This window comes from Cryptosporidium ryanae (assembly GCF_009792415.1).
Source record: "Cryptosporidium ryanae isolate 45019 chromosome Unknown contig_40, whole genome shotgun sequence".
In the NCBI taxonomy this organism is placed as follows: domain Eukaryota; phylum Apicomplexa; class Conoidasida; order Eucoccidiorida; family Cryptosporidiidae; genus Cryptosporidium; species Cryptosporidium ryanae.
The window spans coordinates 1-16,679 of NW_027125569.1; the positions used below are offsets into that span (position 1 = coordinate 1).

Genomic DNA, 16,679 nt, shown 5'->3' on the forward strand with positions numbered 1-16,679 from the left:
AATAATATTTTACTTTATACAAATACATATATGTACGTACCAGGGTCCTTCATGTTATAACCCAAAGTGGAAATAGTGAATGAAGGATAGGTAGCTCATTGTAAATGAATAAAGTAACAGGAGTGTTATTTGTATTTTACAACATACTGTGTGGTTTAAAAAAATTGAAGCTGTTGCACATGCTTTATTTTTTGACTTAAGACATGTAAATTTGGATTAAATGGAAAAATTTGAAGGACAAAAGAGGAAAACAGTTAAATGAATGTTTTGTGTCTTCAATCTACTTTGTTTGAAGTTTTATCGTCTATAAATAACCTTGATTTCCTGATTCTACCATTAACCCACAGTCATATCCCTACCACCATGTTCAGCTATTTACTAGAAACGCCTTTCACATTCACAAAGTCGATTAACTGCATTCATACATGCTTCTTTTTTCTTTATAAATCATATTGTCGTTCTTTTAAATTTGCGCGTCCATTGTTGATTTGTTACCATTTTTTGACTATGTAAAGGACCTGCTCCCGAAAACCACAAAATCAGCTACCTAGACCCTACAAACAATCCACCTGCTTTTAAATTCGAGGAAGTGTAATACATGCATGCATGCAAACGCACATTTGAATAAATAATACAAAGTGCAGACTGTCGAATTACCTCTTATTTCTTGCATTAATAGGTTACAACAGGAACGACACCCATATTTCCTGAAACAATAAAGAAGTGGTAAGTATCGTCCTTAATTTATCAAAACACTTATTGAGACTTCAGCCGCGACAACCTGTGAAAGCTTTAAATGTTAACTGCAGTCATATTCATTAAAATTTTAGTTGTAACAAATATGATCTTTGGCGCCTTAAAAATAAAGCATATAAGCACAAGAATTAATCTATTATCTACCCACAAAAAGAACGGGGAAAAATAAATGTAAGTTGCATATTTAATTTAGCTTTAGAACCATATTTCAGCTAACAATATTCTTGTGAACTTTAATATCTTTAAGAATTGATTTTTTGTTCCTTCGCTTTAAAAGTGGAAGAGCACCGACAGAAAAGAGAGTAGGGTTCAATAAGATAATGAATTTTAGCACAAGTGTTGTTGGACAGATTCTTCAATTGCAACAAGAGTAAGATTTATTTCAGGTGCTTGGTTTTCTTTTTTTTAATAAAATGCAAACTTGAAGTTACGGATATTCAAAGTAAGGGAGAGTAGGACGAAATAAAAGAAAGATGCCTAAAAAGAACGGGGATAAGTACGATCATATGGTTAAGGTTCTATTATTGGGAGACAGTTCAGTTGGTAAATCAAGCTTGTTGCTAAGATTTTGCGAGAAAAGATTTGACAGTAGCTATAAGTTGACAATAGGAATCGATTTTAAAACAAGAATAGTCGAGAATGGAGGCAAAAGATACAAGCTTCAAATATGGGATACAGCGGGACAAGAAAGATTCAGAACAATAACTCCTGCGTATTTTAGGAGTGCTATGGGCGTTATATTAGTTTACGATGTAACAAATGTTGAGTCCTTTGAGAGTTTGGGTTATTGGACAGGGGTGCTTGACGAATACTCAAGAAGTGACTTGGTTAAAGTTGTTGTTGGAAACAAATTGGACCTAAGTTTGGCTAGACAGGTTAGCGAGCAGAAAGGAAGGAGCTTTGCTGAACAAATAGGTGCTCCTTTTTTTGAAGTATCCGCTAAGAATAACCATCTCAATATGGTGGACGGGCCATTTATGATGATAATTGAACAATTAACAAATTCCGGTCACTTTTTTCCGTTTTTGGATGATTTGAACAGCAAACGTAAAAAAAGAAGAAAATTCGTTCTTTTGAGAAGTCATGATTCCGATTTTTGTGCACTAAAGTACAGTAACAATTCCGAAGAAGCCAATTCCGCCGGTGATGACATCTACAGTTGCAATAGTGACGATAACGAGAACCAAGACGGAGAAGATGGCGGGAAGAAACAAAAGGAAGCTGATAAAAGAGATGAGAAGAGGAGAAATAAAAAGAAGGTGAAGGAAAAACAAAGAGAACGCCGCTGCAGCGACGAAAACAACAGTTTTAGCAGCATAGATGAAGACTATTACGAGAGGAGTCTGAACTCCAGATACCAGAAGTGCTGTTAGTTCATTGTCAACAAAAAGGTAGGTGTTCCCTTCCCTTTAGTGAATCTATCCGAAATCAAAGCATTGTTTCACATACGTATATATGTCGATGCAAGCAAGCAGCCATGGACTATCACAAAACAAATTGCGCGTGGATTGGACCACTCTGGAAGGATGCGCTCTTCAGGAACCGAGGCGACTATATATGGAATAAATACATACATATACACTCACATTAACGCATTAAGCGTTATTTAAATGATTATTTTTTACTATTCTTCAACAAAACCTGAATTTATCACATGGGCATTTGACATGCAGAATCTATAAATTAAAATGAAAAGGCGCCAAGCGCATACATGATACAGGTACCCAGATTGTAGATGCGAAAGTAATGTAAGATAAACATTTAAAAAAAGAAGGATTTAAGGAGCACAAAAAAGTGTGTGTTTTGGGTTTGTTTTATATGAGAGAGTTGTCTGCGGGAGGCGCAAAATTGAGAAGAAAAGAGTGATACAAGCAATTTGCGGATTTGACAAGAGGATATCCAAGGATAGCTATAACAGCACTGAATAGATTGTGAGGATATAGAGTTATTGGAAGCTTATCACTTTGCGCAGATTTGTTTGAATCTTTACGTACAAGCAAGCAGCAATAAGATATAATGAAAGAGGCGTGTACGAAGAAGTACCAGGGGATGCCGAGTAATTGGGGTGCGTCAATATTGGCAGAGGCTAAGCAAAAGGGTCCGATTTTATTTTCGGGAACAGATTGGGTTGTTGTTCCTCTGGAGTCGCTTTCTCCGTCAAGAAGATCGATTATTCACCCAATAAGTCAGAGATTGGCGGTGGTCGAGAATACGGCCCTGGTAGACGGACTTTTTGGGAGAATATGGGAGTTTCCAAAGTGCGAAAACGTGAGAGAGAGAAAGGTCACGAGGGGAGATCAATTTGTGGGAGACTCAAGAATAGACTTCCAATGGAACAAAACGGAAAGAACACTTTGTAGAGTATGCGGAAAACATATTTTAAAGCAAAAGTTTGCAACGGAGCATTACCAGAGATCTCCAACGTGCTGGAGGTTGGTAATGAAGCACATAGGTATAATTGACTTTGATTCAAATCAGGGACTCGGCGGAAGTTCTCCCAGTCTTAAAAGCACTGCTCCATTCAGTACTGAGGAGACTGTTTCGGGCTTCAAGTCGTCTAAAAATGGAAATATGACTCCGTCTTCGTCGCCATTAAACTCGGCTTCTCTCTTGCCTCAGTCTTCTTCTACAGCACCTTCATCCTCCTCTTCGCCGCCATACTCCCCTGTTTCTCCTGGACAGTCAGTCCAAGACAAAAAACAAGCATTCTCTGCAGGACAGCTAGGGGGGGGAATACAGGATACAACTGCAATTAAAATTCCGATTTCTGGATTTTTAGAAGCCGACAACCAGAACGTCAACAACATAGAAATGGCCTCAGGGATATACATTCCGACATCAAATGTAGAGTACATTTTGCAGGATAAAAGCATGAGCATGTTCAGAACCGCAACCAAGAGAATATACGAGGAACTAATGAGATTCAGAGGCACTGGAAGCAACGTGGAAATCAAAGAAATAGAAGACGACTCCTTTGAACATGAGATAGAAAGCGATTCCAAATTCGATTCTAGAATTGTTGAGAATATAATGGGTGTGACCAGTAATATAGAAACGAAGGGCCTAAACGACCTTGTTAGTAATGCAGACAATGGAGACGAAGGAGACACGGTAAGCGTCAATAGGGGCAACGACTTGCTTCTTTTGGGTAACTGCGATGTTGGTTGTGGTGATAACAACGGCAATACTGGATTTTGCGGCAGAAGCGATAAAAACTTGCTTTTGAGAAGGAATTTTTTGAGGTTTCCCAGTGTCAACGGATCAGAAGAACCCTATTTGTTGATATCTTCAATACTACCTAACGTATTTCCCTCGATTTCACACAGACCTCTTCCGGTTAATGTTTGCTACATTAAATTAACTTTTAACTGGCCCGGGGCCAGACTTGTAAGGGATTTGTGGGCTCTGGATTGCGAACTGCTCGTAGACTGGGGTGACGGAGTGCTTACCCAAGCCAGGAGATTCACTCTTAGAGAGTTGGGCGAGCCACCTGAGGCAGACAATGAAATGAGAAACATATATTCGCAGGGATTCGCCTATCTGAAGTGTTTTGTACCGCATAAGCCACCAGGCAGAGCCGACCTTAAAATAAGAATACCAAAGTCTCTATGGGAATACTGGGAGGCTTTCTCTAATGACAAAAATAACGCTGTTATGTTTTATTCCCCACAAGTTTTTGCCTCTAATCAAGTTAACAACATTTTGTTTGACAGTTTTAATCCCAACAACACCTATGGTGAGTTGAATACTGTAAATAAGACTCACAAAAGCGACAATTTGAACAACCCCGGTGTTGTTGGACCTATTAGTGAAGGCAAAAGCAACAACAGCGGTTACATAAACCTTGAAAGAAAGGCGGCTCCCTACTCCCCCAAAAATATTGGGGAAAAGAAGATGGAGATCTGTTTCAACGGGGTTTGCAAGGGTTCTAACAATCCATCCAACTGCTCTTGTCAAAGCTGTTCTGCAAAACCGTCAATCATTAACTCGTCAAGTTAAAAGTTGGGTGGCAAATAAACGACAACAGATAATAACTGAAATACCATTAAACGTGATATAGTCATTTAATGTTGGTTTTTGTGTCGCTTTGTCCTACTCCCTACCTATAATTGACCACCTCTTTTCCCTTTATTACAGTTCCGCAAGGAAATAGCCACTTCCCCCACACATATACGCAAAAAAAGCAGTCTGCTAGAGCTCAATTTAGCTAGTCGCTAGTTTTAAAGCAAATAAATCCTATCAAATCGCTGTAAGGAAGCCTATTTAATGACAACTACTTGAAATCAGTAAGAGAGCCGAACCGAATCGGAGTTGAGTTTGATTAAAAACAAAAAGCTTGTTTTAAGTCGGCAAAGCCACACTGTTAGCTTTCATACTGTTAAATATACATGTACTATAGACCTCGTATTTTCGTCTATCAAAATGCGTTTTTGTGAGAAGCATTCAAACTAAGACAATGCTGCTGGGTTGGTGTTTTCATTTTCTAGAATCAAACGCAAAGCAATGGGTTTATATCACACCTCTGGAATGGAGTTCGTTAAACGTCTTCAGTGTGACTACGTTTCCCTCCGAGTCCTCCATCTCCAGACCGCTTTGTTCATCAAAAATTCTGTCCTTGGCTTGTTTGCAAAGGGAGGAATAAAGTTCCAGTGCGTCAGATATCCTTGTAATTTCCTTGAAGTGACTCGTATTTGGAATTCCCAGTGCATTGAGAGCATTCGAGTGTCTTGCTTCTTGAAAATGCCTCTCGAACGCCCTTCTTCCCCAGTAACTACAGTTGCCACATATTTCGCACTTAAACTCTATTCCCAAGCCGTTTAACTTGTATAACCAATATGGCATCGGTCTCCCGTCAGGGCCCAGTGGAAGCTTCAAAGGGTTATAAACCTTATCTTGCAACTCCTCGATGTCATCTTCGTCGTCTTCATCATTATTATTGCCGCTTTCGCAGTAATACTCTTTGCTCTCAGATCCATTCCTTTCGTCCTCCTTCAGCTTGTCGTTCTTTAGCTCAAAAACAAGTTCTTTTAAACCTTTGAAGTCGTCTCTAAATGTCTCATCTAATTCCAATTCTTCTTTTGTGCTGCTTTGTAGTCTATTAACAAATTCCACCGTCCCCATTCTCTCTCTAAACAAATACTGAGAGTATTTGGATATCAAAAACTCCACTCTTGATATTCTTTTGTCCTCGCCTATACTGGCACTTCTTCTGTCCTCCAGTTCCGCCTCGCTCAGAGAATTAAAGCAGTTTTCCATCTTCTTGTAAGCTTTGCTCTTCATATGTGAAAAATACGTTCCCTGGGAAAAAAACAGTCTGTCGAATGGCTTGGAATAGAACTTCATCTCGCAAGTTGGTGTTATCCAGTCTTTGAGCAAGCCTTTGCTCCAATTTATTTCAAAGGTCTTTTCCAACTCATCTTCGATGGACTTCCTATTTAGCAGCGGGTGTGACCTGATAAAGAAGTCACTCAAATACTTGAGCAAATTTGTTGTGTACTCTTCATAATCAGAATCCCTGTACTTAAAATATCTAGGAATGGCGGAAAAGTCATCATAAGTTTTTAAATACGTATCTAATCCCATTTCCTCAAAAACTATCGCGTTGCTCTCTATATCCCCAAGACCTCTTCCTTTTCTTCTCAGTCTCTCAAGCTCCACATCTATGAAAGAAGATTCGCGATAGCTCCTAAGCTTCTTTAAGTTAATGAATCTATTGTAGTGCTCTTCCAAACATAGTCTGCGTCCTAAATCTTCCTCCGGAAGAAACACACCTTCCAGCAAGCCTGCCCCTTCCTCAAGCATTTCCGCAACCCTGCTCTCCATAAAAGCCAATCTTCCGTACTTTCTTTCATCTGCACTTGCCTTTGAAATCAAAGAGTTGAACAGCGCACTCTCTTGTGCAACTCCAATTAGTGCCGTCTTTATGGACGCATAGTAATTACTCCAAATCTTCCTCCAACTGTCACTCCCGTTTTCGTCTGAAAACGCAAAGCAAGCATTTAAGTTAAAAGTCTTTCAGAAACGGCCAAGTGAGAAAAACGGGACCTGCCCTACTCACTGTCGCTGGTTTGCCTTGATCACTGCATACTGAGAACAGGAACAAAACAGCGGATACAAACCAAGCGGCCGAGCGACTAGCACAACTTACCTTCTCCTCCCAGATAAGAGATCTCCCTCTTGCGCTCCCCAGTAGAGTCCAAAAACAAATTTAATATGTCATTTGAGTTCCTTTGTATCTCCTCACCTAAGTATAATCAAAGTTAAGCATAAAAACCCACAACCCAAAGACCTCTCAGCTACACTCGTTCGGGTTAAAACCATAAACATACCTAGTCTTCTTATCGTCGCCTGAATTATCAAAGATGTAACATGATCCCTCGGAAGTTTCCCAAACAGTATTGCCAGTGCTCTCTCTAAAAACTCAGTCTCCTCACAAAGCGATCTACACCTCTCCAGAATGAAAGAACTCATCACGCACACCCAGCATTAAATCGTTTGTTATATCTTCTATATTACAACTCGTTCTCTATGTCTATCCCAATTATAGGTACCCTAGACCATTAATTCCATTCAAGGCGGGAAAATGTTAGATCAAAAAAGGCAAATATATTTTGGCCCGTAATATATTTACCCTTAAAAACGAGAGGACGGGTGAAAAATTAATTGAAAAATAGAGAGGACTGGGAACGAGTTTCGTTCGGTGCGGAGACCATTTGACGAGACTACTAGGGAGGGATAGTTGGAGAACGTTGGTTCCAGTGCATTTCCCCTTTAACGGCCGTTCGTTAGGATGGGAAGGAAAGAGGGAAAATTACGCTCATTTAATGAATTCTTCATTAAAAGAAGCACATCTGCGGTGTTCGGAGCCACCATACTCATCACGGGTAATGTCGTTTCGAAGTCACTGAGTTTTTTTATCAACATTTACATAGCGAGAAAAATAGATTCAAATTTATTCGGGGTGGGGTTCGTGAGTATCGCCTTAATAACTACGCTTTCACAGTCACTGAACAAAAAATGTTTCAGAAGAGTGGCTCTTCATGACGTGAGTACACACAGAAGTGACCTGAAGATGCAAAGCAGTGTAAATGTGAGTTGGTTGTCAGTGCTGTCCACGATGACACTGTCAACAATACTTTGCATTATATGGATATACAGACCACCAGAAAAAGTGTTGAGTAGGCCAGAACTTATGAGCAGTTATTCTACTTCTGTTGTTCTGGCAGGTCTTTCTTCCGTCATTGAGTCTCTTTTAGAACCACTTATATTTAATTTGATCAAAAAGGACCTGGTTTTTATGAGGAGTTTCGTGGAGATACTGTCTGGAATTTCAAGGAGTTTAGTTCTGCTTTATGCTATTAGATCTCAAAGGAAAGACTTGGACATCCTCTACTTTCCCCTCGGACAGCTGACATATTCAATCGTTTATCTGATGTTTACCTTATTAATTTGCACATTCTCCTCTTCGTGGTTTATTGGTGAGAGCCAAAACAGAAGTGCAAACAATGATCACTTTGCCGGTAGAGACGAAATAATGCGTTTGCTTCCGAAGAAATTGAACGATAATAGTCAGAATTGTGGTCGAAGCTCCCTTTGCTCTATAGGAAAAGAATTCACTCTTGAACAACACTCTAAACTGCTAAGACAGTTCTTTTTAACATGCATACAGTCGACTTTATTCCAAGAAGCAGATAAAATCTTGGTGCTTAGTTTGTTTTCTTCTCAGGAATGGAGCAATTTTGGAATAATCTCAAACTTGGCAAATATAGCAACAAGAGTGTTCTTCTCACCCATTGAAGACATAGCTACAGAAAGATTTAAAAACATCAAGTTTAATTTTAAATCAAAAAACCTAATTGACCACCTAAGTACCCAGCTTTCGCCACTAAGACAACTATTATTCATAACCACTTGCATAGGTGCAAATGCAATCTCGTTCGGGCCTCCAATATCTTCCGAATTAATCAACATCATATACGGACCAAAATGGGTGAACGAAAATAACGTTCTGCTTTTTTCGGCCAATCTGTACTTGCTCTCGCTTCTATCCCTTCACGGAATTATGGAGTCCTTGTTGTTCTCGCTCGGAGGCGTGTTACAGGTTTCAAAGTATAGAAGGATGTCTTTTGTCCTTTTCTTCATTCACATATTTAATATATTAATCTTCAGAAACAAGGGATGTATTGCCATTCTATTCAGCAACAGCTTTACACTTATTACTCAGATAATATATTGTTTTTCGTTTATACTTTCACTCATTGAACCGGCTTTTAATAACAAAAACAGAATAGTCCAGTTAGTTAAAAGCATTCCCATTTTGTTCATTGAAAGTGACTCAAAACCTATTTACTTACTGGTCATTTTTGGTGGAATTGTACAGAGATTCACTCTGTTTTTTATAAAGAACCTAAACTACTCAGAGGCAATTCCGAGGAATCCCGCCTTCATATTCATCGTGAGCTTAGTCATCGCACTGTCCACCTCCGTCGCCTCCATTCCTCCATTCCTTAAAATCATAAAAACAACCCACAGCTGACCCACCAAAGTCGCATCTCATCTTGGCGGATTGTGCACAACTCACTTCGCTCCTAGTGCTACACATATGGCCTCCGCCATTCCGATCAGTCTGCCACTTCGTGCCCAACCCTATAGATACTATGATTTATTTCCTAACTTATACCCTTAATCAGGCCCTCCTTCTACTCTCAAACGTCCCCGCTTCTCCCCGCGTTCGCTCCCACCTTCACCTGTAAGCCCGACTCCCTACGAGCTTCCCACACCACCTTCTCCGTCCGCCTCCCCAGACCACACAACCAACGTGCACACGCAAGTAGCGAAACAAGTTATACCACGGCCGCGCGCCGGCGCCACGGCGTGTTGGTACATTTTGTTAATTAAGGTACCAATGGTGTGAAGGAACGAGGCATGTTTTCTTCTTCCGTTGAATATTAAAAATAAAAAGGAGCCGAGGCTAACTTACCGTTCGCAAGGAATTGAGGCGGAGACAGCTTTCAACTTGGCCTCCTTCCGTCTCCAGACGTCGCATGTATGAATTTGATATTGGTACCAACTCTAGCGACAGCCCGAATCAAATAAAAATCGCTGATTTCGTTTCTCCTAAGAAAAGACACACATTTCAGGGGTTTTAGTTCAACTGGAATCACTAGACTGACCCTATACTCTCTCTAGTTGGGTCAAATGGGCAAAAAGGATCTCTCCGACGAGGCAGCCTTGATTGTTGGATTCAGAGTGGATAAAAAGTCTATCCGTGGTTGGAGCCAGCAGAGTCAGAGGAGCAACAATGAGGAGGCAAATAGGGCTGTTGACAATACCAATCAAAGGGGCACTAAGAAGTTCAAAAACAAGAATTCGCCCAGTGTATGTGGTTTGAGAAGTTTAGATTCGTCTTCTTTACTAGATAAGAAGGAAGACGGAGCAGTAACAAACAACAGCTGCGTGAACGGCAACAGTGACAATGTCGTTCAACCAAAGATTAACCTGTCACCAGAGGGGAGAATGGAGGAATGGTACAAGGCCCAGTACTTTGACTACTACTTCAGGTCGTACAAGGCAAATGGACTGGATGATGCGACCTCCTCGCAGTATGCTCATACCTGTGTATCTGAGTTGGAAAAGTCTGGTTACATTAAGAATGCAATACAAAGTCAAATGGGATTTAATGCTGACAGCAGCCTCGCAAGCACGAACTTTAGCGGCTGTCAGGACAATAGCAAAAGCTCAAACAATGCTTTGATGAAGAAAAGAAGAAGTACCTTTTCTTTTAATAACGACACTAACGACCAGAAACTCCAAAATTGGATTTGTAAACTTGTTAGCGCTTATAGATCGAATGGAACGTCAGAAGAGGATATTGAGTGGAACAAAAAGCTCTTCTGTTACTCAAAACACATTTCTGAAAGATATAAGGCTTCAAACAAAAGCATTGACTGGGACCTTCAAAAACTTCCCAAGAGAGAAGTGATCCAAAACTTCAAAATCACACAGGAGATGGAGGTGGAGCACACCAACAAGGAATTCAAAAAACTGGGACACCAGATCAACGACTCAGTTTCTTCCTCCTATTCGAACCACAGTGAACCAAACGATAACACTCAGTCAGGCACAGGTGACGTTCAAACGCTTCATCCAAACTTCCAGTCTCCCAATAGTAAAGTTAGGAAAAGATTCACCTCAAGATTCGAATCTTTGAGTGATGGCAATAAAAACGAAGAGACAACGAACAAAGCAAACTCCAGGTTAAATGAAGAACTTAACTCTCCCAAAACTAAAAAAACTAAAGAAAACGGGAAGAAAACGAGAAAACTAAATGTGTACATCAATCCATGTGAAAGTGAATCAGACAACAAACCTAATGATTCACACGATGATAGTTACATTCTGGATGCGGATGGAAACAAAAGGCTTTCTTGGCAACAAATACTGGCTCTTGGAAGAAGTACCGAGAAAATAGTTGGACTGTCTACTGCTCTGGAGAAACCATATCTCCGTTTAACTGCCTCCCCTGATCCAAATATGGTCAGACCTGAAAACATTCTCAAAAAGTCACTGGAATTTGTACTAGGAAACTACTTGAATTACAACTTTAGCTCGCTGTCCTCATCATGCAAACATCTGAGCGACGGTGCAATCAAATTCAATGTAAAAACTGAACGCAAGAAAAAGTACGACTGGAAGTATCTTGAAGAGCAATTCAGATCAATCAGACAAGACCTAACAGTTCAGGGAATTAGGAACAATTTTACCATCCAAGTTTATGAGATGAATGGCAGAATCGCACTTGAAAACCATGATCTCGGACAGTTCAACCAATGTCAGGCCCGTCTCAAAGAGTTGTATTCGTTAAACCTTGTTGAATTTGATCACTCCAATAGAGAAGAGTTTCTCTGCTATTATATCATTTATGTTACTCTTCAAAACATGAAAACTGATATTATTAAAATATTGGATGAAGTACAGCCATATAAATCGCGTAAAGGCATCAAATTTGCTCTTCAAATCTCAAAATCCGTTATGGATGGTAATTATAGAAGGTATTTTAAGTTGTGTAAGAACGCCCCTTGGGAATCTAGGCATCTTTTAGATATTTTCAAAAACAGACAGATATTGATAGCTCTTACCACTATGACTAAAGCTTTCAGATTTATTGAAATACCACTCATCACGTCTTCTTTGGGTTTTAATTCAAATACTGAATGCATTTCATTCCTGAAATCACAAAATGCTGTTTTTACTGATAATTATGACGTCAATAGCAACAGTAATGTTAACATTAAATCAATCAAACTTGATTGTAAATCAAGTTTCCCAATTTTTTCATCTTCACCTTTACTTCTAAACAGAAAAATTCAGGCACTCGGTTAGTTATTTTATTAATATCAATTCATTCATATATTTATTGTTCCTCTCGTCTTTGTAACTCAAATTTTTGAATTTGAGGTAAACAACTTGCAGTAAACTCCGTTTAACTTCATTAACTTAATTGAAAAAAGAAAAAAGTGAATGATTTATTTCTAATTACATTCTGCTCTACTCAATTTCGTAACTTACCTCTTCATGAGTCCCTTCTTCCACAACTTTGCTTCCATTATTGTCATACTCATCAGATAACATTATAATCCTATCACAGTTCGTTACTGTGTTCAATCTATGTGTAATTAATATTACTGTTGATTTTGTCTGTCTTAAATAATTCTCTATTGACTCCATTATCAATTTTTCATTCTTTATATCCAATGCGGATGTTGGTTCGTCTAATATTAACACTGGTGATTTTTTTATAAATGCTCTTGCTAAGTTAATTCTCTGTTTTTGACCAATAGATAGCTCTACTCCTCCCTCGCCAACCTTTTTTATAAACAAATAAGAGTTAAATAAATTATAAAAAATGCAAGAAAAAATGTCTAATACTTACCTTTGTCTTAAGTCCTTCAGGAAACTTATTAACAAATTCCATAATTTGTGCCATTTTAGATGCCTCTTCTATTTCTTCCATACTCGAATGTAAATTTCCCAATCTTATATTATCCTCAATTGTACCAGAAAATAATATAGGATTCTGTTGGACATAAGAGAAAGACATCCTAAGTTCTCTTACATCCAATTCCTCAATATTCATATCGTCTATCATTATTTTCGATTTTACACATTTTCCAATGTTTTTTGAGTTGTTATTGTTTCTATCATCATCACCATACAATTCCTTACTAAGCGACGAATAATAGCTATTTTTTGAACAGAGCTTTGAAAAGTCATTCAAATTGTAAAACCTTTCTAATAATTCCAATATAGTACTTTTTCCACAACCACTTTTTCCAACTAATGCCACAAATTCACCACTTTTTATAATAAATGTTAAATTTGATAATATCAGTTTATTTATATCATCATAATAACTAAAAGTGATGTTTAAAAACGAAATACTCCCGTTTTTTATCCTCTTTTTGTGATCATTTAGACTTGATTCATAGCTCATCTCTTTAAATAATTTCAAGTTTTCAGGTGAGACATTCTTAAAATCTTTTATCTCAAAGAAATTCTTTATTCTATTAAAACGTTTGTTGTAGTTTTTGTTTAATATGGACTCTTTTCTCTTTATTCGCTCCCCTTTTAAAAATTCGGTATTGCATCTTTCTTCCATATTTACAAATGATTTGTTATTCACCTTTGGTACTTTATCTATTACAGAAAACAACTTGTTTGCTGACAATCTTGCTTTTTTTTTATCTGTGCCGTATATTTGTGATCTACAGACAGATGCTGCTGTTAACACCAACGACAATATTGTCTGTACAAGATCACCCAAATTCAACTTTTCGTTTATCGTCATTTTACTACCATACCAAAGTCCGAATGCTTGTGCTATATTTTGTATTGCTTGTCCAAGTCCCCAACAGATACCAAGTAAGTGAGCATCAATTACTCCTTTAAAATATTCATATCTCGTACTTCTCCTATATCTTGCAATAAATTCGTTTTCAAGATTAAATATTTTTATAATACTATGCATTTGCATTACCTCCTGTAAATAATTAATTGATGGTACCCTCTCATTTCTAACATCAGTAATTTCAGAATTATTATTTTTATTGCTATTTAAATCCCTACTTGCAGTGCCTTTTAGTATTTTTGACTGAGCAAAACCTGTGGGAATTAATAAAATAAAGAAACCCAAAATACAAAATGTAAGCTCCACAGAACCTGTGAATGATATTACAAACCCAAGTATCACAGTTACTATGTTTTGGGTATATAATCCAATATTCTCACCCACAATACTTTTCGTTAATCTTGTGTCCTCCGAAAGCATTTCACAAAGCTTTAATGTGCTATTGTTATGATTTTCAAAAAATGCCACGTCTTGATATAACATTGAGTAAAATGATTCTGCCCTTAATCTTTTAATAAGTTTTTCACCTGATATCTGCAAAAATGAATTCTGAGAAAATGTCATCAAAAATATTAATGCTGCTAATAACAAAAAATATAAACTATAAGTTCTGGTTTCAGACCTAACCAAATCAGAAGTTGGCAATATTGCAGATGTAACGAATCTTCCTATGAGTAAACCCATGAGCGGAAAAGCTGCTCCTTGTATTGAAGCAGAAATTATTCCTAATATCAAATAATGGATGTCCTTTTTCATTAACAATAACAACTTAAACAATGAAACCTTTGGCAATTTTACAGAAAATGTTTTAATGTTATCATTAAATATATCTTTCATCATTAATGAATAATCGTTAGTTTCTATTTGATTTATGAATGGTTTGTTCAAACTTTCCAAACTATTGTATATAGAACTATCGCGAAAACTCAAAGTAGTACTTTTTTTTGAAAATTCGGTTGTTAACTTTCTTAGTGTTTTATCACTTACTGTCTTCTTTATAAAATTGTTATTTTCTTTATTATTATTTTCAATACCATTTTCAAGTCTATTTAATAAATTTGAATAAATGCTATCTTTCATACCAAAAAGCTGGGTAATAGACCCTTGTTCCATAACTTTTAGTCCCAAGTTACTTTCGTTATTTGAAAAAGTATCCAATATTACTATGTGATCAGAATGTCTTATAGATTGGACTCGATGAGCAATCATAACAACAGTAATTTTGTTTTTTGAAACATATTTAGTAAAACTCTCAACAAAGGATCCTTCTGTTTTTGCGTCTAGTCCAGAAGTTGCTTCATCTAATATAATTATAGAGGAATTCCTTATGATTGCTCGTGCTATTGCTATTCTTTGTCTTTGTCCTCCACTCAACAAACTACCTTCGTTGCCAACATGAGTTTCTAATTTGTTTGGAAATGAATTGACAAATTCCCATGCTTGAGATATTTTTAACGCCTCTTCTATTTGACTTTCAGTCACATTCGGATTTCCATACAACAAATTTTGTCTTATTGTAGTGTTGAACAATTTACTTTCCTGATCTACCATTGTTATTTTTTCCCTTAGAAAACTTAAATCATACCTTTTTAAATCAATTTCATCGATACATATCTTGCCTTTATCTGGGTCATTTAGCCTGAGTATCAATTTTAAAATACTTGACTTTCCACATCCACTTGGACCCAATATTGATGTTATTTTACCTTTTTTAATATGTAAATCAAAATCTTTTAATATCACCTTTGTTGTATTTGGATACGTGAACGAAACTTTGTTGAATTTTATATCGCCTTTGAAATCCGCAATTTTTACTGGTTGCTTTAGACTCCTAACAGTTGGATTCTTGTAGAGTGTTTTCAATTCGTTAAATGCCAAAGAACCCCTTACTAAACTTCCTAATGAAGGGGTAGACTGACCAAGTGCTATTGAAGCATTCGTAATAACGAAAAAAATACTTATTACATTTGCAACAGTGAAACAGTTCAAGTCTTCAAACGAAGTGCATCCTGAGTCCATTGAGTCAGAAACTAATATTCCACCATACCAAAATCCAAGTGAATAAGATGAGAACACAATAAAAGAGACTAATCCCATTCCAAGTGATACTGATATTGAAGCCTTTTTACCTATTCTTTCCACATCAGAAATAAGCTCATAGTATTTGTCAAACATGCATGACTCAAGACAATAGGATTTTACGAGTTTAATGTTTCTAAGTGCCTCGAATGCAACCGCCCCTGATCTTGAATATGCCTCTTCTGTGTTTTTTCCCCACGATTTGTGTATTACCGTTATAAAATAACCTGCCATTGCAACTAATGGAAGAGAGGCCGACATAACAAGGGCCATTTTCCACCCTCTACTGAATCCAACGATAAATCCAAAAATGAATTGTGAAACATTCGATATTAATTGAGAAAACTTTATACCGTATCCCTCTTTTATTAGTGCAATATTTGAAATAAGCTTCGATGAAATGTAGGATTCCTCGTTCTGTGAATGCCAGCTTTCGTCCATATATAGCAGGTATTTAAAGCATTCTCTCTTTATTTTTTTCACATAATTCTCAGAAACTGCTTCAAATAAAGCTATTGAAAGCCATCCAGAAATAAACGAATTTATCGTTACTCCTATTAAATAGTATATGTTCTTTATAAATTCGTCATATTGTTCATCCGAATAGTTGCTATTTTGTGGTATTTTTTGCAAAGCCAAACCAAAAAATAACAAAAACAGGGGCACTGAAATACCATTCAGAATACTAAACAAACATCCAAATATAACTTGCAACGCATTTTCTCTGTTTAAAAATTGTATCTCCATCTTAACGAAGTCATCCAAATTACCATTTGATGCTTTTTCTGTTGAGTCCTCAATAATTCCAGCCTCTCCACGTTTCTTTTTACTCATTTCTATTTCAGAATCACACATTTTAAGGCATATCTTAATTTAATTTTACACAAAATCTAGTTATTTAAATTGACACTAAATTTTTAATTTAAACAATTTTTTA

General features: G+C 37.2%; 6 protein-coding genes across 6 annotated transcripts; 4 read left to right on the plus strand and 2 right to left on the minus strand.

Moving 5' to 3' along the window:
• Nucleotides 1–1,229: 1,229 nt before the first annotated feature.
• On the plus strand, nucleotides 1,230–2,129 carry FG386_002247 (Ras family protein SEC4; the record flags this gene model as incomplete). Its single annotated transcript, XM_067341609.1, has 1 exon — nucleotides 1,230–2,129. The coding sequence occupies one exon, from the start codon at nucleotides 1,230–1,232 to the stop codon at nucleotides 2,127–2,129; it is 900 nt and encodes a 299-aa protein (XP_067195810.1).
• A 643-nt stretch (nucleotides 2,130–2,772) lies between these two features.
• FG386_002258 (uncharacterized protein) lies at nucleotides 2,773–4,755 on the plus strand (the record flags this gene model as incomplete). The annotated part of the gene is made up of 1 exon (XM_067341620.1): nucleotides 2,773–4,755. The coding sequence occupies one exon, from the start codon at nucleotides 2,773–2,775 to the stop codon at nucleotides 4,753–4,755; it is 1,983 nt and encodes a 660-aa protein (XP_067195821.1).
• A 510-nt stretch (nucleotides 4,756–5,265) lies between these two features.
• FG386_002269 (uncharacterized protein) lies at nucleotides 5,266–7,227 on the minus strand (the record flags this gene model as incomplete). The annotated part of the gene is made up of 3 exons (XM_067341631.1): nucleotides 5,266–6,734; nucleotides 6,905–7,000; nucleotides 7,086–7,227. 3 exons carry the CDS (start codon nucleotides 7,225–7,227, stop codon nucleotides 5,266–5,268), a joined length of 1,707 nt encoding a protein of 568 aa, XP_067195832.1.
• Nucleotides 7,228–7,546: 319 nt separating this feature from the next.
• Nucleotides 7,547–9,292, plus strand: FG386_002280 (uncharacterized protein; the record flags this gene model as incomplete). The annotated part of the gene is made up of 1 exon (XM_067341642.1): nucleotides 7,547–9,292. One exon carries the CDS (start codon nucleotides 7,547–7,549, stop codon nucleotides 9,290–9,292), a length of 1,746 nt encoding a protein of 581 aa, XP_067195843.1.
• Nucleotides 9,293–9,954: 662 nt separating this feature from the next.
• On the plus strand, nucleotides 9,955–12,138 carry FG386_002291 (SAC3/GANP domain protein; the record flags this gene model as incomplete). Its single annotated transcript, XM_067341653.1, has 1 exon — nucleotides 9,955–12,138. One exon carries the CDS (start codon nucleotides 9,955–9,957, stop codon nucleotides 12,136–12,138), a length of 2,184 nt encoding a protein of 727 aa, XP_067195854.1.
• A 514-nt stretch (nucleotides 12,139–12,652) lies between these two features.
• On the minus strand, nucleotides 12,653–16,597 carry FG386_002302 (ATP-binding cassette protein 3; the record flags this gene model as incomplete). Its single annotated transcript, XM_067341664.1, has 1 exon — nucleotides 12,653–16,597. The coding sequence occupies one exon, from the start codon at nucleotides 16,595–16,597 to the stop codon at nucleotides 12,653–12,655; it is 3,945 nt and encodes a 1,314-aa protein (XP_067195865.1).
• Between the last annotated feature and the right edge of the window lie 82 nt (nucleotides 16,598–16,679).